The 22582-nt window shown below is 40.5% G+C and overlaps 2 protein-coding genes across 10 annotated transcripts in view; both read right to left on the bottom strand.

Annotated features, from left to right (window-relative positions):
- Window positions 1-128: 128 nt before the first annotated feature.
- Window positions 129-6699, bottom strand: LOC126875483 (uncharacterized). The gene is made up of 7 exons (XM_050638433.1): window positions 5157-6699; window positions 4672-4734; window positions 2805-3841; window positions 2588-2745; window positions 2255-2456; window positions 1838-1923; window positions 129-1224 (listed from the first exon to the last, which is right to left on the bottom strand). Exons 3-7 carry the CDS (start codon window positions 2829-2831, stop codon window positions 987-989), a joined length of 711 nt encoding a protein of 236 aa, XP_050494390.1. The 5' UTR covers window positions 2832-3841; window positions 4672-4734; window positions 5157-6699; the 3' UTR covers window positions 129-986.
- A 776-nt stretch (window positions 6700-7475) lies between these two features.
- Window positions 7476-22582, bottom strand: part of LOC126875479 (cardioacceleratory peptide receptor) — a 39512-nt gene continuing 24405 nt past the window's right edge. For 6 of the 9 annotated variants that reach the window (XM_050638425.1, XM_050638427.1, XM_050638421.1 and 3 more), the window contains 6 exons: window positions 18661-18796; window positions 14725-14922; window positions 13321-13415; window positions 12683-12938; window positions 9651-9831; window positions 7476-9109 (listed from right to left, as the gene is read on the bottom strand). In XM_050638425.1, the coding sequence (XP_050494382.1) occupies window positions 8914-9109; window positions 9651-9831; window positions 12683-12938; window positions 13321-13415; window positions 14725-14922; window positions 18661-18796 (1062 nt within the window). In that variant the 3' untranslated portion in view covers window positions 7476-8913. Of the gene's footprint in view, window positions 9110-9650; window positions 9832-12682; window positions 12939-13320; window positions 13416-14724; window positions 14923-18660; window positions 18797-21845; window positions 22090-22582 lie in introns of all 9 variants that reach the window. The other 3 variants (XM_050638428.1, XM_050638426.1, XM_050638429.1) reach the window with 3 other exon arrangements.

The raw sequence follows: 22582 nt of genomic DNA on the forward strand, positions 1-22582 counted from the left end.
ATTATGCATTATTTAATTTTCCTGCATAATATAGAAAGAATATATAATGTTATTTAGTAATATGTACATTTTGTGCTTGTTTTATGGACAAAATATACAAAGATAAGCTTCAAGATGCATTCTGTGTTATAATAACAGACAAAATACATATAATTTACTTTTTTGTCGTTTATCTCTTCCCCATTTATAAGATATAATTAAAATTTTCTGGTCTAGAATACTACTTTATTTCAGACTAAAAATTATGATTTTTATGCTTTCTATCTATTAATCAATTTTATTTAATCAAATTAAACGATGACACGTATATTAAATGTCTAAACGCAGGTATCCACATTTCAAATGCATAAATTTTGTTCATCCAAATTAATTAGCTTTAATTAATTAGCTTACGCGTGTTTACGTTTACTTATATTTGCGTATTTCGGTCTAATGTATTATTTGTTTGTTTGGGACATAAATATGCTCATTACTGAAAATATATCCCTTTCAGAAATCTGACATTTGAAAATTCGTATTTCTGTACGTTCGACTTGCTGGAAGGTTTCCCCATTTCTCGCTAACCAAAATTCACTGAGCAAACCGCGGCGGGGCGCGGGATGTCATTTTAGTGAAGAAAGTCGAAGTGATTAGACGTTTGTTTATATTACCCCGCGACAGGTGTTGTGGTAAGATATCATTGTTTTTATATTGTTCATAATTTTATAGTAATGAGTCTTTTCATAGCTATGTATTGGCTTTATCGCCTTCGATATCGATGGTATTTATTTATCTTCTGATTTTACATAAAATTCCCTATGGGGATTATTAGATTAATCCAGACGAATCCAAATATTGATTGTTCTTGCAGTCATAGTTAAATATGCGATTAAAATAACGAAGATCAAAGATTAATTTAGCTTAAAAATTGCATTTTTGGCATGTACAAATTTCATATTTTCTTATTTTCAATAAAAGATCCTGATATCGTTAAGAAGGAGTTATCATTAGCGCTTCGGTTCTTTTAAACAACCTGCTTGATCCTTAGCAGATCTCGAACTTTTGTCACGAGGACTGTGTTGATAAACGGCAGAATGTGCGGTTCTTTCCGAACAGGAACTTTTCAATTTCGGTTTCTGTTTGCCTTTTCCGCTGGATGCTCGTCGAGCAATGTCTTCGATAAATCTTTGATCTTTCTCATTAATATCAGCTGTCAAATTGCTTCTTTGATATCCTTCTTGCCCTCTGTAATCACAAATTAAATAAACAATTCAGCCCTGACTCAATTAGTTACGAAGCTAGAATACACGTGCCGCCTTGTGTATTACTATATCTATTGGTATTGGTGCTGCATGTATTGGTATTATTTGTGTTTGATGCTGTAATGCATGATTTTGTTATATCGTAGAAACTATTATAATGTGCGTGCCTTTACGCGTAGACAACTAAGAACAAGTGAGAATCCACCGTGTCTAGCGCTGAGAAAGAAGCTCGTATCTCTTAACGCGAAATTTGAAGCGACATTCTCGGCGGTACATTACGGCGGACGTTTCGCTAATGAAACGACTAAAATGCGGAGAGTGTAACCTGGTTTTAGAGATAGGAGCTTGCTGTCCCAGTAAAAAGTGAGAACTCTACGCCATACTATTTGTCTTTTTTTTTTTCTCGCATTTCCCTTCCTCTTACTTATGCTCTTTTTATCGTTCTAACGAATATGTGTGTGGATTTATTTCATTTTCTCTTTTTCCCTATAACCTAGTACCTTTAATCTCGAACGGTTATTCCGATTACTCGCAAGAATGAGGTTGAGAATGAGAACGTTCAGTAGCAATTTGATGACCATAGAGAATTATATTACCTTTGATAGCTATTGTAAATCTTCGCGATCAATTTCTGTAGATATGCGTTATCCTTTTGAGTCGATTTAAATTCTGATTCTTTTTCCTAAAAGCGAATCAATCGGGATTGTTAGATATGCCGAGGTAGCCTAATATCTTAATTATCGCGATATTAAATAACCGAAGGTTTGCAATAAAGAGGCATTTTTCAGCAATTTGAGTAAACCAACAATTTTCAGGTTGGTTTCTTAACAATATAGCCATAGAAGCTGTATCTCATTATCTCAGTGCCAATGAAATTTCAGATTGTTTTATACAACACACACGACGCACACACAAAAGTTTCTACGGGCTATTGTATATCTTTTCTTCTCTCCTGGTAAATGTAATTTAATTACAGCCGTCTTCTCGTTAGTGCAAACCCTCCCAATTATTACCTGCAGCGCGTTTGTCGCAGTTTTGAGCTCTTCGTAGCGCGTGTCGGAAAGGTGACGAGCCGTGATTGTTTCCGTGGTGAGTCGCGTCAACTGTTGCCTATAATTGTGCTCGCGTTCCATGGCCTTGTCCCATGCTTGTTCTCGCGCGATTATGGTATCTCGAAGAGTCTGCATATCTTTTTCCAACACTTCTAATTCCGATCTATCGTAATCAGATCTCAATCAGATCGATCCAACGACATCGTTTCAAACGAAGTATTATTTCGATTATTTCGAGTTATCTTGACGAGCGTACACCATTCAACGTGAAAGCAAGGACAACGATGTACTTACTTGGTGATGATGACGGTGGGTGGTTGTTTCTCGCAACTTTCCAGTTTTCTTTGACAAGCCATGCATACCGCCCAGACTTGAACTCCACGATCAGTCTTAGATATTATGATATTCGTTGTCGACGTTCCCTTTGTTTCGACCATCGGCATTTGTCTTTTCTGAAAAGTCAAAGTGAAATGCAATTTCTTAAAGAAGCTAACCACGTAGAAGTTCGTACTCTGACTTCTTCTGCCTCTTGTTTCATCCCTTCGATCTTCGATCTTTCGAAATCAAGTTCCTCTCGCAGCAACGTCAGCCTCTTCTCTAGCCTTTTCACTTCGTCCCGTTCCTCTTTGAGTCTTACAAAGGGACCGTACGTTAGAAACGAGGATTATTCAACGCACGGAATACTTGCTCTCGGTTAGAAAAAGAGAAGAAAGGAAAATATGAGCGTGTGTAAGAAAAGCCAGTCGAAAGTCATTAAATACGAAACCAGAATGCGAAACGTAAACCGTGGTCAGACAATGATGTAGAGACAACGTCGGGGAAAAATTATAGCAATTGAAAAACTTGACTCGTTGTATCTTTCGAAGGGCAGATTTTTATTCTAAAACGAGTTAAAAGTATTTTCATTATCACTAATTAAAATTACCATAAAGGTTTTTTTTTAATTCGGCCTCTGTACAAAGAGATCCAATAATATTGCTTTAATAAACGAAGTTGGACGCGACCAACTTCACAGAACACAAATAAAATAAAATCTTCTCTTTGAAACGTAGATAGAAAACATCAAAGAAAACTTTTTGAAGAAAGTAGATAGCACATAGAACAGATAGAAAATTGAGACGTAGTAACTGATAAAATAGACTGAAAATTATTTTTAAATTTGTCGAAGGATAGAAAAATTCGTATTTTAAGGACGATCGATGTGGATGACGCAAGTAATGACCAAGCCGCAAAAAATCATGCTCTTTGTTTCTCAATCACCTTTTTCATCGGGCGATCTGTGTATTCACGTGCAAGCCGGAAGAATATCGATTAAGGTTGTCCATTGTTCGCGTATTAATACTCACTGAGACGCGAGGGCTTTGTTCTCGGTGATAAGATTCTGATTGCGCGTCTGCATAACTATATTGCTGTCCTCGAGGAACTTGATCTTCGTTTGTATCTTTTCGAGCGTGATCGTGTCCCCGTGTTTCATTGTCTCTTGCTTTAACGTCGGCGTCATCCTTCCGCTTTGCATTCGGGCGTCTCCATACGATAGATCAGCCCTCGCTAACAAGATAAAGAAGGAAGAAAGATTTCCATTTTAATAAATTGTACGCGCTTCATCGTAGCCGGAGATCTTAATTTCATTTGATAAAGAACGTTCGTTGTAATTTATTACGTAATTTATTATCGATATTCGCAAGCTTGATTATTATGTTCACGAGTTTCACGCTGGCGATTGGTTATTTGCAACCACCTAATACTTGCATGAAACGAACACCGATCTTAGAATTATTGGCGATTAAAATATAAAACTTATGCCAAAAATGAAAAGTATATGAAAGAATACAGAAGAAAGGCTAAGCCTCTATCCATACGTTTTACGTTCTAGTTCTAGAAGAAACATTCTACTCCGTATTACGCTTAAATCTATAAAATTATCATTTTAACGTTATAAATAATATTATTTAATTTATAAATATTATATTGCGAATTTAAATCGTTCCAGAAATTATACTGTTAAGGGCCTCAAAATCCTACGTTTCCATGTTTTTCTTGCACGGTTAAGAAATTGAGGATCGAATGAACACGAGGTAAGCACACATCCTACGTAACTTGTAAAACGCAAGAATACCAATATATACATCCGTTCGTGCGAAAAAATGAATATTATTTGTCAAAAGCAGCATACATCGAAAACATTTCGAGGGAATAGTACATCAACGAGCAATCGATGCCGGGATGGATAATGCTCGCAACAGCCGACATCGAGAAGACGTTTCAAGTATCAAACGGATCATTCCCTTATTCATGGACGAATGCACACGTGTACGTTTCAAGAATTTTATTAGCTAGATCGATTGACGAACGATTTCGTTTTGAACGCTCCACCTTACCTGTCGTCGGAATTTCGGCGCCGTTTCCCTGAAATTCCAGCGTCCTCCACCCGGCGCAATAACCTGCGAGTACAAACAAACGCTGAAGTACAGAACGATTAATTCAACGAGTCCTATGAATTGAACCTATTGATTAACTGCTCTTCTAACCTGTTAATCGGATCGTCCATAAATCAAGAACTTTTACAATTACGAAATACAAATTTAACAAACACGACATTATAAAAACAACCATTGTTATAAAATCCACAACTTCATAACTTAAGTAGACGCTAGAGTATTCTTTTGCTTTCCTGCAAAATTAAGAATATGGACTGGGGTTGCTTCTGTTACGAGCCTTTCTATTTATTCGTAACAAAAATTAAGCTATACATAAGAAGAAAAAGAATTTCTGAATAAAGAAATTATACGAGTTAGCTCGTCTTGCCGGTTGACAGGTTGATCGATTAATTGGCTGTACTTGAGAACTTAATCGCCATACGTACCGCTTCTATAAGTCTCCGGAGTTGTGACTCTCGGCGAGTAAGAGTGAGCCACATAGCGATTGTATTGGCCATCGAAGTAATTTCTTTCTTTTGGAGGGTTTGCTTGCCGATAATGAATACAAGACATCTTGGAAATAAGCTACTCGGCAGATAATGCGACAGATTTACAAGATTTCCGTTCGCCTTATCCGATTGTCAATATCGCAGGAACCGTGATCCGAGAGGATGCCTGAAACTGATCGGCAAGTTCACCGCGTCCGGGATCACGAGAAACGTTCCTCGCTCCTTCCGTCTTCACATGATACTACGAGTGGTCCTCTAAAACAGAACGGACTGGTTTCACGCGCGGCCTTATTACCCTGAAATTTTCTCTGATGGCTCCTCGTGCAGTTGATCCTCGTTGATCTTTTGTTTGACTTTAGGTGCAAACTAAAGTGCGTTGCTTCACGTGCCTTGTCAGCTGTCTGTTAATAGCTTTACGTTCTATACAAGCAAACGAAAGCGGAGAAAAAGAATCGTGCACAATTTTTTGTAGAGGAGACACGGAACGACAATACGAATGACAGGTGTTATAGATGTTCTTTGCAAGTTTGCTTTGATCTACCCACGTAAGTTCGACCAACATATCCGCGTTGTCCGTAGTCTTTGATACCCAATTTTTAATAGTTTTTTCATATAATATAAAAAGATAGAAAAGGTACAGGTTTCATACTCGAATCCTAATTAACTATAAATTCATAATGCAGCTTTTAAGCGATTTGATTTTAAAAAGTGTTTTTGCGAAAATTCTTCAACGAAGGCAAATTGCGTTAAAAAGACTTTCCGCTTTACGTTTCACATTGTTTAATAACCACTGAAATGCTCTAGAATTGTCCCATTCACTATGATTCGCTATGACTCAGACCGATGTTTTAAAAACCTCGTGATCTATCATACAAGACATTCTCCTCTGGACGAAAAGGGAGCTGGATCAAAATTAATTCTGTGGTCGCAGAATCGTGGTGCGAATCGTTCCGCTCGGAAATAGAGTAAATAAGCGGCAATAAAAAGGGTAGCATGGTCGTTTCATCCCCGACTTATCACGGCGCCACCGCGCCGTTGAATTTTACAGCCGGTACAGCGTAGGCCGTAAAAGGAAATGGTGGAATGCGAAGAAATTTTATTTCGTTTCATGGTGGACGTTCCGCTCTTTCCGCGTGATTTGTCCATGTGCGTGGCCTGGTCTCGTAAATTCTTTACGAGCTCGCGCCGCGCACGAAATTACGTAAAACGGGCGAGAAGAGCGAACGGAGAAATGGAGCGGTTGCGTTTCGCTGTGAATTAGCACGCGTTTGAGGCGAGCTAATTGTACCGATCGTCGAGAAGGCAATATCTGCCAATTGCGTGTCTCTCGCGATCGCCGAACACGGTAATTGGCCATCCCGAGAAATCATAGGTGAGAAGCGATGTTGCTCGAGCAGAAGATTTATTAAAGCTTCGGGGATTACGAGGATTCTCGACGAACGACGAGCAAGATGACAAAGTACTATAGAGATTTATCGAGAGAATATTATCCTGGGATTCAAAAGCGGAGAAAGTGAGGAACAGATTACATATGGGTATTATGGACGAGTTTATTCGACGATACGTATGTACAAATTTTGTCTGCAGTGAAAATACGAATGTCGTAACAAGCCGTAGTTCTGTTTCTCCTTTCCTAATAGAGTACAATAAATAATTGATATTAAATCGACATTACGATTAAAACGACATTTACAGAGGTCGACGATTCATGAAGATGACGAAGTATAAATATTTATTAGAAGAATGTACAGCGAGTATAGTGATATTTACGATCTCCGATTATCGTATTAGGATTACTCACAACTTTCAATAGTTTTTACTTTCCTTTTGTATTTCACATTCATGGGCGAATTCTGATAGCAAGTTTCGTTAATTACTGAGGTGTTATTTATACATACATGTTAGTAATTGATGTTCCCTCTCTTCTTTCTGGCTACGTCTCATAGTCTTTCTAGCACGCACCGTACGCGCTACTTTTATGTCGTTTTTTTTTTATAAATATTCTGAATTTTGTCTTTATGGGATATTATATGAGTTACGTGGATGTTCTTCGATAGAATATAGTAATAGCAACAAATCATATATATTCATAAACATGATCGCCTACGTAATTTGAATGGCATACAGCAATTTCTCATTTATTTAACTGAATACATATATGTTCGTATGATTCGCTGCAGTTAGAGAAGTAAAGTTTTCTACGCGTGGCTCTAATTCGATGGTCAGAAACTGTAAAAGTAACAAAGAAATCAAGGAAAAGGTATACTCAGCGCGTTCTGCACGAGTTTATTCGACAGTATGTACAAACTTTGTGCACAGTGAAAATATTCATATCACGCGAAGACGTAGTGGCCACGTTATCTTTCATGACTTATTTCTTATTCTTGTTCGTTCTTTTCTTAATAGAGCGCAATAAATAACGAATAGACGAATCACGAATACAGCTTCATCTACTGGTATCTAAACGTAGCATGTTCGTAACATCTAACTGCGTTATAAAAGGGTTTTTTCAACCTTGAAACACAATACATAGTAGGAAAGTTCAAGTGGTCGATTAAACAATTAAATCTTGCCGTTCCGATTCATGGACGGTAAATCTTTTCGCATGTTCGAACGAAGCTGTTTTCATTGCAGCAGTGTTTCATTTTAGTGCTTGACAGAGTGTTCACGATAGAGAGGTTCGCGATCGCTCAAAGGTACAAAGATGAATTTGTTGCACAACTGTGTTTGTTCGTAGAGATGCGAATCGATACGAGGAATTGTCTTGCTGGTAGAGATTTATCGTTCCCGTAGATCGCTAATAAAGTAACCCACCTCAAGGGCCGAGCGTTTTCGCGTCGATCGCGAACGGATGGAATACATGAATATATTACACATTTATGGTTTCACGTGTGTAGGTGTGTATCTGGCCTGCGTGCAAATATGTATACGCGTGTGCGTGCGTGCGCGACTATAAAACGTGCATATGTATATACACATGAAGCTGCCGTTCGTTCGCTATGTATATATGTACATGTATACTTTGAGCGTATCATTTTCCACATAGGCTGATCAATTGCCAGGTTAATGTTCCTTTCATCCTCCTGAAACTTGGCGAACGGCTTCATTAAATCGGAGTTTATTTAACGAAACGATATTGCTGGTCGGTCGTAGAGCCGTATCTCGCTATTCGGCCTTCGTTTGCCGCTATTAGTAAATTTCTTGTACAAATACCGCAATTCCGAACAACTTTGACATTTTGAAAATTTCATTAATAAGAAGATGCTACGTTTCACTCAGAGGATGAAAAATATAAGGACCGTGCACGATCTCGCCTAAAATACTGATCACGTAAATGCGGGAATAGAAAACTTATTTTATTCACATTTCTCCGCGGTCTCCCAAATTATGATTCCAATATTCATTACATAACACGTAGATTGTACTTTGTATCGCAACAACGAGTCCCAATTTCATTCCCTTGAATTCTCGACAAGGAAGAGATAAAGAATCGAAGAGAAGATAAAACAAAGTTCTATGATGATTGAAAGATTCGTGTGTGGTGATTCGAGAAATGTAGACGAAGTATCGAACATAATTTCGGAGACTCGTAATACTTGTGGCCTCTTTGTCGAAGCTCAACAGGAGCCGTTAGGCGGAAGAATTCTACGTATATCTAATATGAATTCTAGATGCAGTTCCCATCGTTCGTTCCTTAAACCAGAGACACCATAACACGTTTCCTGGTGGTGGAGTGTAGCATGGCGATGTGCCCGCTTCTTCTCGAAGACTGCGCCGTCAACGACGTCGTTACCGTTGTCCTGGTGCTGCTGTTCGGAGCACCGGTGCCGAAACAATGATGGGGATTCGTTGCACACCATCCAGAAACCCACGAGATCGCCTGTATGTTCCTATGGAACCAGAATCGTCGTATGTATTTGGTAAGTTTTTGCATACTTGCTTAATATTCCATTAAAAAATACGAAGAAATAATATTTTTTTTGAAAGAAATTCAATCCGCAGATTTCTAAACGTATGCACCCGTCTTTAAGTTTGTTAAAATGTTTGAAACAACATTTTTTATAAACGCATAAAATCCGCAGTCTAGTTATACATTTTTCTAACTATTAACACGTCCAGGTTGATATAGCTTTGTGCAATCCACGCTTGACGTAAAAGATCTATTTCGCATGCTGAGAATAAAAGGAAAAGAATTATCATTGCAAAGGATGAACAGCAGAAAAGATAAAATATATTGGAATACTTTGTACTTTTTAAATTTCGAACATCGAAACTAATCTTCGATTCTAAGCTTTCTCATGCTAAGTTCTTCTTCTCTGTCGAGGAAACTACTCGGTTTAAATTCCTTGGTCTGTTCAAACATTGAGGTGGTACTTTATCTCTACTTCTGATAAGGAGTATTCGAGGGGTTTTGGCGTTTTAGGAACTCACCGTACGGTTTTACAAAACGACGTGCTGAAGAGACAGTATATAATCGGATTCGCCGCTGAATTCAGAGGTGTTAAACTTTGAATGAAAGTGGCCACGGCGATGTTAGTCTGGGTCTCCGGCACATATCCGTAAACTTGCAGCAGATCGAACACTATGTATGGGCTCCAACAAAGAATGAATACTGAAATATTGAAAGATCTACATGAATAGAAGCTCGTCTTTGATCGTACATCTGTAGCATTTTTCATAGGAATGTCTATTTTTATCCTTACAATTAGCTTTATAATATTATCTACCTGCGATCTCGTTGAATCGTTCTTTCAAAGCGACAAAGAAACGCACGAACGGGGACTTTTAAGAGACGGAGAATGTATCGCAGCGTAGAAGAGATGGCTAGTAAATCAATTTTCTCGTAATCGTGAAACGTCGCGCGAGATCCTTGCTTCTACCTTCATGGTATGGATATTCGGGCCTGGTAATCGAGTGAAATAAATTGTCGTGAAATGGTATGACCTCTTTGTTGAAATATGTAATATATAGCGATATCCTACAACGAGAAATTATGACGAAAGAAAGGAAATGTATAATGTAATATGTAGGTAACTAAGTCTTGTCTTAAGCCTTTCGGTGTTAAGGCGCTGGCGGTGAAATACATCGGAAACAGTGGAGGATAATGACGCGATCTCAACATTCAGGATCTTTCATCTACTCGTAAGATTGCCCAACGAAACGTAAAGCTAGGAATTAATCGTCAGAGGACCGGACGTTTCGCGAGCCTTAATTTCTCTCGTCTGTCAGCTGAACAACGGTAGGCGATCTCTGTCCTGAAATCTTTTGAACGTTTCTTTGTTTTATCGGATAAAGAAGTCTCGCCTCCGTTTCTCGCGATTAATCGTCATTTGATATTTTCACGCTTCACGAGTCCATATATTATGCTGAACACGCGTTTGTTAGAAGTTTCGATCGGTAAAATGAACGAAATAAAAAAATATCGCTTTTGCGTTAGAACAAAGTGACAAAAGTGGAGACTCTGTTGAACGAATCTTAAGACTCAAACATACTTCTCGAGGATCTCTCGTCTCGGAACGGACCGCACAGAGTGCGAGAATAATCGAAAGCTTTCCCAGATTTGCATGAAGGAGGGCATTCTACGATGCGCCCTGCTTGTAGTAACGAATGAACGCTTTTATTGTTATATGGAGAGAAACACTGAATGTTTACGAGTTTGTTGAACTCGGTCGCGATGCTTAAGCATCACGTGATCATGGCACGATCAATGGTGAAAAAAAAATCGCGAGAATATCGCGTTAAGCGCTTAAATAATTTTTTTTAATACAAAATATCGACCTATATCGGTTGTTTCGTAGGAAAAATATATTGTAATATACGTGGTGTATCCACTTGAATAGCTTCCTCGCTTTCACAGCAGTACACCGAAGGGAGTTGCGTGGACAGAACTCGATCTCATTTGATCGGTTCCGCTGAGAACGATCTTCGTCAGCTAAAAAAGAAGAAATTTTAGCCGAGACATCTTCGAGAAACGAATCTGATTAGACCAGGCAATTCCTGCTACACGTAAACCCGTTCCCCCGAGAAACGAAGGAAAGAGGTTGGTGCTTTGAACGAGGCAAGGACTCGAAGCTTTCACAGAATCTTTGACAAATACAAACCAAGTTGTCATCTTCTCCCGAGGATCTTTAGTTTGGTTGCAGCGAAGATAATTTCGTTTGAACTTTGACACTATCTGTTACAGTTTTCGAAGTCTCAATTCTCAGTCTCGCTTTAGTTTCTATCGAAGGGGGTTTTTAAACGTTTTAAGATAATCATCAGTGAAAAATTACACACGTTAATAACGATTCTTTCATATTTTCCTCGAATCTGAGAAACTATAGAGGAGAACACGATTCGTTCGAATGTGAGTAAGAGACTGCAGCAGTCTTAAAACCATTGGACGTCGCATTTGTCGAATTCATAAGAAATTATACTTTCATTTTCATTTCTTTCCGTGGTTAATTTGGAAAATTACCAGCGTCAGGAATCGTTATGGTTGGAAGAAAATACTCGAAGAACGAATAGTAATTAATACTTGACGATACGAGACGACACCGGTTAAGATCACGAAAGAAAATTCAATCTAAAGGATTCCCTGCACCGATCTCACGAGACACAACTTTTCTCAGTACATGGTATGTATCTCTGAGCAGTGATTCGTGAGAGAAGTCGGAGGGAATTGAGACAGAGGTCGAGAACCATTTTCGCTTATCTCCTTAGCCGCGTAGCTTTTTACGCGGTGCAAATATAATCGTACAGAGAAAGGGCGAAGCAGGGATGGAAAGGACGTTACGTTTTATCGTAGCCGATTAAACACAGTTTCGATCGTTGGACAAGTTTGGTCGTTGCAAACTTCGACTACGTATGTTCATTAAATTTTTATGCCGTCGTATCGGACGATTTACGCGGTTAACGAGCTCGATCGTATCAAGAAATTTCAATTATTTATCGTTGTACCTCTTACGGTCATAGTTTTCCTTTTTGCGAACTGCTCAATCATGTTCCAACATACATTTCACGAATTAGACGTCGCGAAGTTTGGCATGACCGAAAGTTTCGCGATTACCCTCTTTTACGCGACATAAATCTGTCGTCTAAATACGCCACGCGGATTTGCAGCTTCAAATATACACAGGCTCGCGAAAGTATTTGAACATTTGTACACACCTTTTACAAATATATTATGTACCTTATACGAAGTACGTATTACGAGATTTCCTTAACACTGTTATGCAACTGCACTATCGTTATTTTACACTGGTATAAATAAACATAACGCGTCTCGTTATAGAGCTAATGAAATTTGTTAATGTTTCATACAATATAATGCATATAATACGAAGATCAAAGTCCTCTGTCGCGAGCGTCCAAATACCTTCCTGAGCAACGATACTTCAGTGAGGTAGATAATATTTCGCTTTGGCTTCTGGGATTATAGTTACAAATTCGTAAAACTCGAAACATGATTTGGTTTTACTCACCGAACACTATAACGAGAGTCATTTTGACCGTCTTAACTTTAGCCCTGGGAATGAGTCCTCGGGACGATGCTCTCCTGGTGTCTCGAGTAGGTCCCTGACGTAATGCCCCTCCTTGCGACCATATAGTAGCTACGATCACGGCATAACAGCCCCCTATTATCAGAGTAGGGGCTATAAAGAGGGTAAAGCTGACCAGGCTCATGTAGATCCTCCATTGCATAGGAGATCCCAGATCTATCCAGCATTGTGTCTTCCCCTGGTAAACGATCCTGCCGATTATACTCGTAGTACGACCGATTTACCAAAACTAGGCCAACGGTGTTCGTTTAAATGTACAATTCTTAACGAAATGCTACGAAAGAAAGTTCTGCTTCGAATTGCACACTGACGTTCGGTAAAATCGACTCTCTTTTACAGAACATTAAACGAAATCAGGATTAAGGATTTAAATCGCATGAAAGCATTTTCCGTCTCAGCAATGTGTTTCCTAAGTAACATAAATTGCGGAGAGAAAGAAGAATCCAATAATCTGCTTGCAAATATCCGAGAAACATAATGGAAACGAGCATAATTCGAGCATAATTAATCTGATTCCTCGACTATGAATGTTACGCGATGAATGGCAAATTACCGTATACCTGTATGCGTTTTTCCTCGTACAGGAAAATAATCGGCACGCTGAACAATGCCGACAAGCCCCAGGCAGCTACCACCAGAGCCCTGGCTCTCCACCCTGCGATTAAAGTTGAATTTCCGGTCTTAGGTCAATTTCACGTGGTTACAGAAGGGTAGGGCGATGCAATTCCAGGGGAGATTCGATGTCACGGCGCATTCGGTGGTACGAGGCATACGAACAGATGTAAGTTCGCGGATCCGTGACTGTCGCGTATCGCCAAGTTTCCTCGTTTTCGCGCTCGTGAAACTTCCACGACAGCTGGCGAGTGACGCGGACGAAAAAAGAAGAAAACGGAAAGAAAGAACGTAATCGTGGCCGATAGCGCAATAAAGGAACTTCCTCGAGAAACATTTCGTCACTCTAATGCAACAATGCACCGTTATTCGTTTGGATCAAAAGGAATATCGCGATTATCGCTCGTGAAATATCATCTTGGGTTAATACGGAATTCACATCGAGACTATTGAAAGTGAGTTCGTTAATGTCACGTCATCGACGACGTTGTGGCTCGTAATTACCGTACCCGTAGTCGTTTTATTTCGCTGTGGGTTTTCACCTTTCTATCCGCAGCCGCGCTTCTTACGACATCCGCTACGTTACAACCCGATGAAATAAAGGAGAAATAAAACCGTTACGCTTGCTAATCTACCGCTCAAGAGTGATCTCTTGGCCAGTGGTAAATACATATTGTACCGAGAAACTCCAGATGCTCGTACAAAAATCGTCAACTTCAAAACGGACCTTTCGTATTACCAACCCGATCTGCTGTGCCGAATCTCCGAAAAATCGCGTCTCGTACGGTTGTTTTAAACGAATCGAGAGCAATAACGATGCTGATAGATGCGATGCGATATTCGATTCTCTCCGGCGAAATATTTAAATATCCAGTCGTTCTCAGTAAAAAAAAACCACGAAAATAGCGCCATGTTGGGAATTTTTACTTTCACGTATCGAAGATACAACGATAATATAATTAGTATTGGTATAAAATTTGATGAAACGTCAAGAAGCTACAGTAAAATATAATATCCTCTTTTACGTTCAATTAAAAGTTTGAGAATTATAAGTAGACTGCGGATTTTTACGCATTTATGGGGAATCTGAAAACGAAACAATGCACAGAATGCACATAATATGCAAAAATATGTAAAATATCCTGAATATACAATAGTGCTCGTTATAAGAATTAGTAGATAAAATATTCGTGGAAATATGAATTTGTAGAAATATCTACGATCTAGTTAGAATTATATTATTGAAATATATTGTTCTAATTATACGATATTAAGATCGAATACGCGTTAAATTTGAGTAAACGGAATCAATTGCAATACCTACACTTATATACAAACTACTGTATACTTACACCTGCCGGTGAAATTCATGGGTCTGGTAATGGCGTCATATCTGTCGATCGACAATGCGACAAGTACGTATGTAGAACTGTACGTAACGACGGCTTGCATGAACCTTATCAATTTGCAGGCAACGTTGCCCGCGTGCCAGGTCACCGTCGTTCTCCAAATTATATCCGTTAGCACGGATATCAGGCCTACCAATAAATCTGTAATGAGATATCTAGTGTGGAGAGACGATTCATGGGCAATGCTATCATTAAACAGTAACCACCCGGCGTTCGCTTAATTTGCGAATGAATGAACGAGCAAACTCACCGGTTGGAGAATGCGATTACGTTCGTTAGCTACAACGACGCTTTTAAAATGTTTATAAAAAATCGTATCATGGCCAACAACGCGTGGATCATTTTAAATCCATTTTAAAGTCTTTTTCCAGTCTATTTTTCCTTTTTTTTTTTTTTTTTTTTTTTGTATATATATTCCTATGAATTTTTACGAGACAACAGCAAACAAATGTGTAATAAAAAATAAACACGATCGAACACACAGATTCCGGGAAAAAACCAGCTGTTGCGGATTTGAAAAAATTAAGTAAAATTCGCAATTTAAATACGGGTAATCCGCGATTTAACCAAATAGTCTCGCCTACATTTTCTAGAAATAATATTTCATATAAAAAACAATTTGTCTATCGTATCAACGCGTTATATCGTTTTAATCGTACAATCTTTACGTACTCTTAGATAGCTAGGGAACGTTGAAACACATATTTTACGAATAACCTGTGATTTTTCGTGGGACGAGAGAAGAGCCGTAAAGAAGTGGTTTAAAGGATATCATATAAAGTGTTGCGAGCCTGGAAGTGCCATTCGGTTAGCCATAAAAAAGACCCTCGAAAGTAAGATCTCATCTTACGAATTCCCATGCGAAACGATCGGGTCTCGGATCATACATTACCCCCTGATATTGAAACCCGATTTGGATTTATCGGCCTATAATAACGCGGATTACGCGGCCGATCTTTGCCAGCCCGACGAATTAATCGACGCGGCTTGATACGCGATCGACCACGAATATTCTCGATACATTTTTTATTACATTACACCACGTTATTTCCTCAAACTCGGTGAGGACTGTTACGTCTTACGCTTCTTTCGTAATTTATCGGCTTGGGACGCGCGATAGAAGAATAAAAATTGCGCTCGAATTTGAGTTTTACGGCGTGCCCTTGCGATTGCACGCGTTTCTTTTACGACAACGGATCAAATGCCGCGGTTGTCCGCTCGTAAACGAGCACGGTCGTTTACAGATTTCGTCGACGCCCAGCCGTCGCCATCAGCTGCTTAATTGCGTTCTCTTCGTTGTCACCGTATTCGCATGCAAATGTCGCGTCCGACTTTACGAACCGTTCAGTCCACAAAGTTCCGTTCCCGATTTTTTATTTCACACGCGAGATGAGATTCTTCGCATTGTCCGTCGAATTATCCCCCGCCGACTTGTTCGTCGGCTACCTCATACGCGTTATACAACTCGTCGATAATTTTTTACGCCTCTAAACGACTTTCAGCTCCAGTCCCTTAATCCTCGGTCACTTGCATAAAGAGATCCCTAAATTTATCACGTTCCCTTTTTCTTCACCATCGACGTGTCTCTTCGCGTTATTCCTTAAACCCTATTTTTTCCAGACCGCTCCTACTCGTTGAACGACAAATGCACCTTTTCTCGATCCGATAAAACCGTTCCGCGAGAAATATACTCTGGAACGATAATACGAGTAAAATACGAACGATTTCGCTCCATTTCTTTCGTTTTCCTCCTCTCTCTCTCTCTCTCTCTCTCTCTCTCTCTCTTCGACTCGAGAAGAACGGAAGCTGAGCTTTCGTTTTCCGATATACAGGTATGTTTGTGCATTTACGAGAGCGGAGCGGGCAATTGTCGCGAAATGGGGGAGTGTTTTTTTACGTTCGTCCGTTTCTATGGCATAAAATGGTATCGGCAATATTTTGGTGCATTTTCTAGCGTGCAAATAACTTTTACAAGCATCGTTCCGGAAATCTATCAAAAGGTTCGCGACAAATGGGACAAAAGAGCCCATCGAATCGTTATATTCCATAGCCCATTACCCTCTGATGTTTCGATTGCTTTTTATTCCTACCTGTTTTCATTGTTGCTAGTATAAAAATGTATAAAAGCAAGGATCGGTAAAAAGGAAGAATACAACGCAGAGGAATACGAAGGAAAGCGGCAGTAACGGAGTAACGTCCGAAGTTATGACATCTCGTAAGTCAAAGTGGAACAACGAAGAACAGGATAGATCAACTATTTCGCGACGAATGTCCGCTGGATTGGATACAACCTGGTTAGGATAACTGTATGTTATAGGATTAAGCAAATAAGTTTGTTTTCAGAGGGGAAAACTTCCCAATTCCCTCAGATGTGCGATCAAGTTGAATTCCCTAGGGATACTAATCGTTTGCTTCTAACGTACGGAGAGAGAGACTGTTGGTCCATCGAATCGAGAACGCGAGCTCGGATTTCTTGCCTTGTTGAACAACTACTTTAACCAATTAAGCAGTTCAGTCCATTGAATTTTTTCTCCCCAAGTCTGATATGGCTGACATTTATACTAATACTATCGCAAGCAGTCGCCTGGTCGCCGAACTGTCCACTCCAAGCCATCTCGTAATGGGTTCGTAATGATTATCGGCTGGATGCAAATGGTCTCGATGTATAAATAACGTTATTTTCGCTCAACTCGATAACTTATTCCGCTTTCGTTTCCACCATGATAAATATCCTTCGTTGGAAACTCGATTTTCTTCTAAAAAGCACAATATTGATAACTTTACGGTCGATGAAGTTCCCTCCGTGCCTCTTTCTACGAAACAATTGTACGTGAAGCGAATCGCGATACCAGATTCTCGTCCAGTTTTCGATTAAATCTAGTTCGTGAAAAGATAGGATACAGTACAATTTGAGAAAGCGTTTATACGATGCTGCGTGGTATTTCATTTTGTTCTCCGAGGAAAGAGAGGAGAAGAAAGAAAAAGAAGGAGACCAGATAGGGTGGTGGCCGTGAAACGCTTCGAGAGAGAACTAACGGACGTAGGCCACCTTGAAGTTACGACCGCTTGTGCTGGTCTTTGCCTTTGCTCACTGGCGCCGAGCTTTTCAACGCGAACAATGGACGCGTTTCGGGCGGATGCCGTGAGAAACATAATACCGGAGGAGGGAGAAAAGGCGGAAAGGAAGGATTTGAAACAGGACCGTTATACGCGCGAGCGTCTCGAATGTAGGCCTCGAGGAGGTCTATGACTCGAATGTCGGATCAAAGTTCGCATAATTAGGTACGTTGCATCTCGAACATCTCGACGAAACCGATGCTTCATCGTTATCGTAAATCTTTATAGCTCTGTAACTCGATTTTTATTCGCGGCATGTTTACATTTGGTCGGTGCTTCTCGAGCATCCGAAATATTCGCTGCTCTTTTTCAACGTTACAGCCGAGTCGTTTGAGAAATGGGAAATGCCGTCACTGGAACGTGTCAGACTTGAGAAACTTCGACGACAAAGTTACAAAAATACACTGGCTGTTTTACAACGTGCTTGACATACGACACCGTTTTACATGCGAATCGTCTTCGGAATATCGTTCTCGGTTCTTCCTTCTTTACGCGTTCGTTCGAATCGAGTGACATAAACGCTGAGTAAAATCGCGGATGAAAGAAGATATCCGGTGGATTTAGCGAAATTCTGATAGACAAGGAAGCGTTCGATCGAACCGTCGAATGGTGTTAACGTTGGTCCTTTGCACTCTGCCAGTTCGATCGCTTCGTCGAAATCAGATCACCAAGTGCAGACTCGCTTTGATCATCGCGCGAACAGAAATTGTCCCATATATCTAACTCGGATGAAACTTTCGAAACGAAAGTGGATCAACTTACCCGCAAACGCTAGCTGTTTGATAAAAAAATCCATGCGCGTCTTACGCCGTTTGCCCCACTGCAGGCCAATTAGCACCGCGATATTCCCGACGACTATCATCGCGAACAGCAGCCACAAGACCGTGAATTGTTCCGTCTGCAACAGAAAGAAAGGGGAACAGCGTGACGAAGTTTGACGTGTGGAACGACGCTAGAGACGACGGCCGGAGTTGGAAATGGATCGTCGATGACAATGAGAAGACGTATTAGTTAAGAAGCCGTGTCATTTTATCTTCGATCATTCGTCGAACCAGAGACACGATCTTCTTGATAATTGACTCGTTTTGCGTGGGTGCACGACAAAAGCGTCCTAAAACGAGGACTTTCCGTAGGGTCGGCCTGGTCGCAGCCTATCCTCGTAAATCAACGCCTATCGTACGGTGCAGGATATTTATTAGCGATATAATTACGAGTAAGAGGAACGTCACCGAGGGCGAAGTTTCACAACGGCGACGATGACAACGAATCGCGGAGGCTTGGGATCGATACTCGTTAAGAATTAACTCTGTCTGCCGACGGCAGCCTCTTCAACGGAGATCCAAAACGGGGGCCAGTACTCGGAGAAATTTCCTCCGTGACAGGATTATTAAGCGAGCAAACGAGTAATTTGCAATGAACTAGCCGGGATTTAGCAAAAAACAATACGGAATTCAGGCTCGGATTCGGCGATCTCGCGGCCCACGGCCCGATAGAACGATCGAAGTTTCCTTCTGTTACCGTCGAAACGCCAGGAGACTCAACATCTAATTACCCTCTTTGACGGTAAAGGTAAACGCGCCACAAAAGGTTTGAATGGTTTCGTCGATCGAACGAGATGTCCTTTTTTATCTAACTATGTCTGACGTGTGTTATACACAGTACACGAAGTAATTTCGGTCCAATTAATTTAAGCAAAGTTAATTTCGAATCGCAAGGACCATCGACATACACGAAGCGCTTAGTATTACCGCAATCCAGACTTCTCAATCACCGTTTTTAAGCAGACACTCTTGGTATTCATAATAATTCCTAGCGCCGACGTTAGAAAGTTCGAAGCTGCGGATGTCACGATTTATTAGATGCGCGAAGATGAGAGTTCGTTCCCAGTGGTAATTCATTCTGCGTTCGGATGAATATCAGAAAAGAATTTCCCGTAAATTTTATTAAAATTCTCGAAGGTGTGCGCGCAAGCGCGCGAGGGAAAGTGGGTTACGGAAATCATGAAGTACGTCAGCCGCAAAATTGGGCAAACTTCCGTGTTCCCGATCCGGCTAAACATATTTCTTCCCGTACTCGATGACACTGGTCATTTATGGAAAATCGATGACCGATATCTCTACGTGTTTGCTCCGTGGCTTCGCGAAATTTGTCCCCCTGCCTTTCTGGATTCAATGACAGATTATTAGTTTCCATTTTCGGATTACGCCCATGTCGGAATCCAACTGCAAGGTGGGTGGATCGTTAAGACAGAAATTTATCGTCGTAGATTCCATAGGGAACCACCTGCGAGTAGCGAGCACGCACTTATGCCGTTCGCACCGCAGCTGCGCGTACGGTCCATCGTGCTGGGATTCATGCACACCGAGTATACCGATTATCCTCCGGTTAAATCGGTTTGCCCGCCATCGCGGTCGTGGTGTGGCGATACGTTCCTGCAAACTAAACTAAAGTTATTCCTGCAAATACGCGAACCTCTTCCGGTACTTGGTGCGGACTGTGTTTAATCGTTTCCTAATTGGCTCAATCGCGACCGTATACATTCGGATAATTACTAAATTTACACGCTGCCACCTGGTAGCTGGCAACTGTTTGTTGGTCGAGCTGGAATCAATTATGTGTAGGTTGGCCAGCGCGAGACCGATTAACAGGATGCCGTTATTTAGCTGATCCTATCCGCTCTGTTTCGGTCATGAATCGTAAATCAGCTTCAATTGGAATTCGAGGCGCGTTCGTTGCACGTGTCTGTACGAAAGACGTTTAATTAACCTAGCAAACTTTCGTTTCTCTGATAAAGCCGCGCGCGCTTGCCAAGGCCAGAAAAACTACGGAGCAAAGAAGTTCGCGTGGCTCTTCCCTGTACGTTTCTCTTCTTCGATTAGAATAGAAATACTCGTCGCTGTTCTTTATCCTTGAGAATAAAAGGACCGTGGGTGTCGCGTCGAGTAGAAACTCGCTGCTATTCCAATTATTTGATTCGCGTTGTTCGTTACCCTACATCAAACCCGATTTTAGTGGACAGACCCGGAATCGCACCACGCGTTGCAATTTATCGCATGACTGCAGAATCCGATCTGTGTAGGATCATCAAATTCCGAGATAATTCATTCGACTAACGTAATGTAACGATGCCAAAGCGGAATTAATATTGCGATTAATGGTACTATTATTCTAATTATACGTCGACGCATCGAACAATCGACTTCTCCACTCATGTATCGCGATTCGTTAGCGAAATTAAAATACATTCGATTCCCACCGCACAGGCTCTCCCACCGTGATAACGATGAATGTACGGATTCCACGTTAACGTTGCGAACTAATTTAACTTCCTTACCTCCTGCGTTTTTCATCTACCGCGTTCTATCGACTAGAAATTAGTTAGGAATAATATGGAGAAACGTTGGAAGACGAGGTTGCACCGGAATGGCGGTGTTTTATGCGTGAGCCAATAGGCTAAGAAAAGCGGCCCGTGCTACGTTATCCACGCCTTTCACATGGTGTCTCACCTGGATACGTTAGACTTCGTTTGCTCTTTACCTGGCATGTAACAGCTTCCTATGGATTCGTCGACAGGACAGTCTCATACTGCTTCGTGTAATTTATAGTTGTTTCGGTTTAACGTAATCGCGGGATTAAAATCAGACGACGAAAAATACTTATCGAGGGCACGGTATAATTTTTCGATCTTCGGTTAAAAAGTTAGATTGTAGCTTCTATACGTAAATGAAATCGACACATATTTGCAGCCGGCGTATATTTTTGGCGAGGATGAAGCTTAAAGCGATTCGATTCGCGAGGCAATAAGATTTCCACGGATCTAGTTTAGCGAATTTTTCGGGGCAGATTCGTTGGAGGGAAGTTTACCGAGTAGGTTTCAAATCCGAGGATTACACGTTCCGGCTGGAGGGCTCTTTGGTCCGGGTATTTCTTCCCGAACAGCAAATTACCTTTTTCCCATTGGCGAGAAAATATCGCCGAATCGACGAAAACCGAGGTCTGCGTAACTGCCACTCTCGCCTTCCTTCTTTTCCCTCGACACAGCACTAAATTTATGCTTCCAAATCGCGCGTGTGCCTCCAGCTCTCTGCGCGCGCTCTCTCTCTTCTCAATAACAGAGAAATGACAGGACAGGCAGAAACGATCAAATCTATGTTCGAATCTCTTCATCCGCGACAATACAAGATCGTGAAGCTATTTGAATATATTTGAGCGACATATATTATGTGTGTTGTACAGGACGTTTTGAAATATTATTAACATAATTATGTGTCCCGACTACCGCGATTATATCGTTTAAAACGAATCTGAAAATATGCGTGGAAATTAGAAAAATATTTAGTACAATTCATTCAATTATATTAATAAACGTCGATATTCGGTGGGACGATATTTTACTACAAGTCAATTACGAATTGATTTCGCGTTCATTCTTAGGCTATTATCAGCGTGTTTCTGCAAATCGACGCGTACACGTACGCGCCGAAATGAAAATTATCGAGAAATCGATAACGTCAACCAAAATTTATGCTATCTTGTCCTGGATATCAAACTTTACGAACACCATGGTAAAAATATTTACAGCCACCGTGCTGGCGCGAAATTGAATATTCGTCTTCGAACAGATATATATGTATTACTCTAAGGAGATGCACAATAAACAAATACGCTATTTAAGATAACTACA

The sequence above is a fragment of the Bombus huntii genome, chromosome 18 (assembly GCF_024542735.1).
Source record: "Bombus huntii isolate Logan2020A chromosome 18, iyBomHunt1.1, whole genome shotgun sequence".
NCBI lineage: Eukaryota > Metazoa > Arthropoda > Insecta > Hymenoptera > Apidae > Bombus > Bombus huntii.

Excerpts from the sequence above, each read along its gene's own strand:
- LOC126875483 (XM_050638433.1), bottom strand. The coding sequence starts at position 2,831 with ATGAAACAAGAGGCAGAAGAAGTCAGA. Across the intron at positions 2,457-2,587 it reads CCCACCGTCATCATCACCAA|ATCGGAATTAGAAGTGTTGG; the intron begins GTAAGTACATCG and ends TGATTACGATAG. Across the intron at positions 1,924-2,254 it reads CTGCGACAAACGCGCTGCAG|GAAAAAGAATCAGAATTTAA; the intron begins GTAATAATTGGG and ends ATTCGCTTTTAG.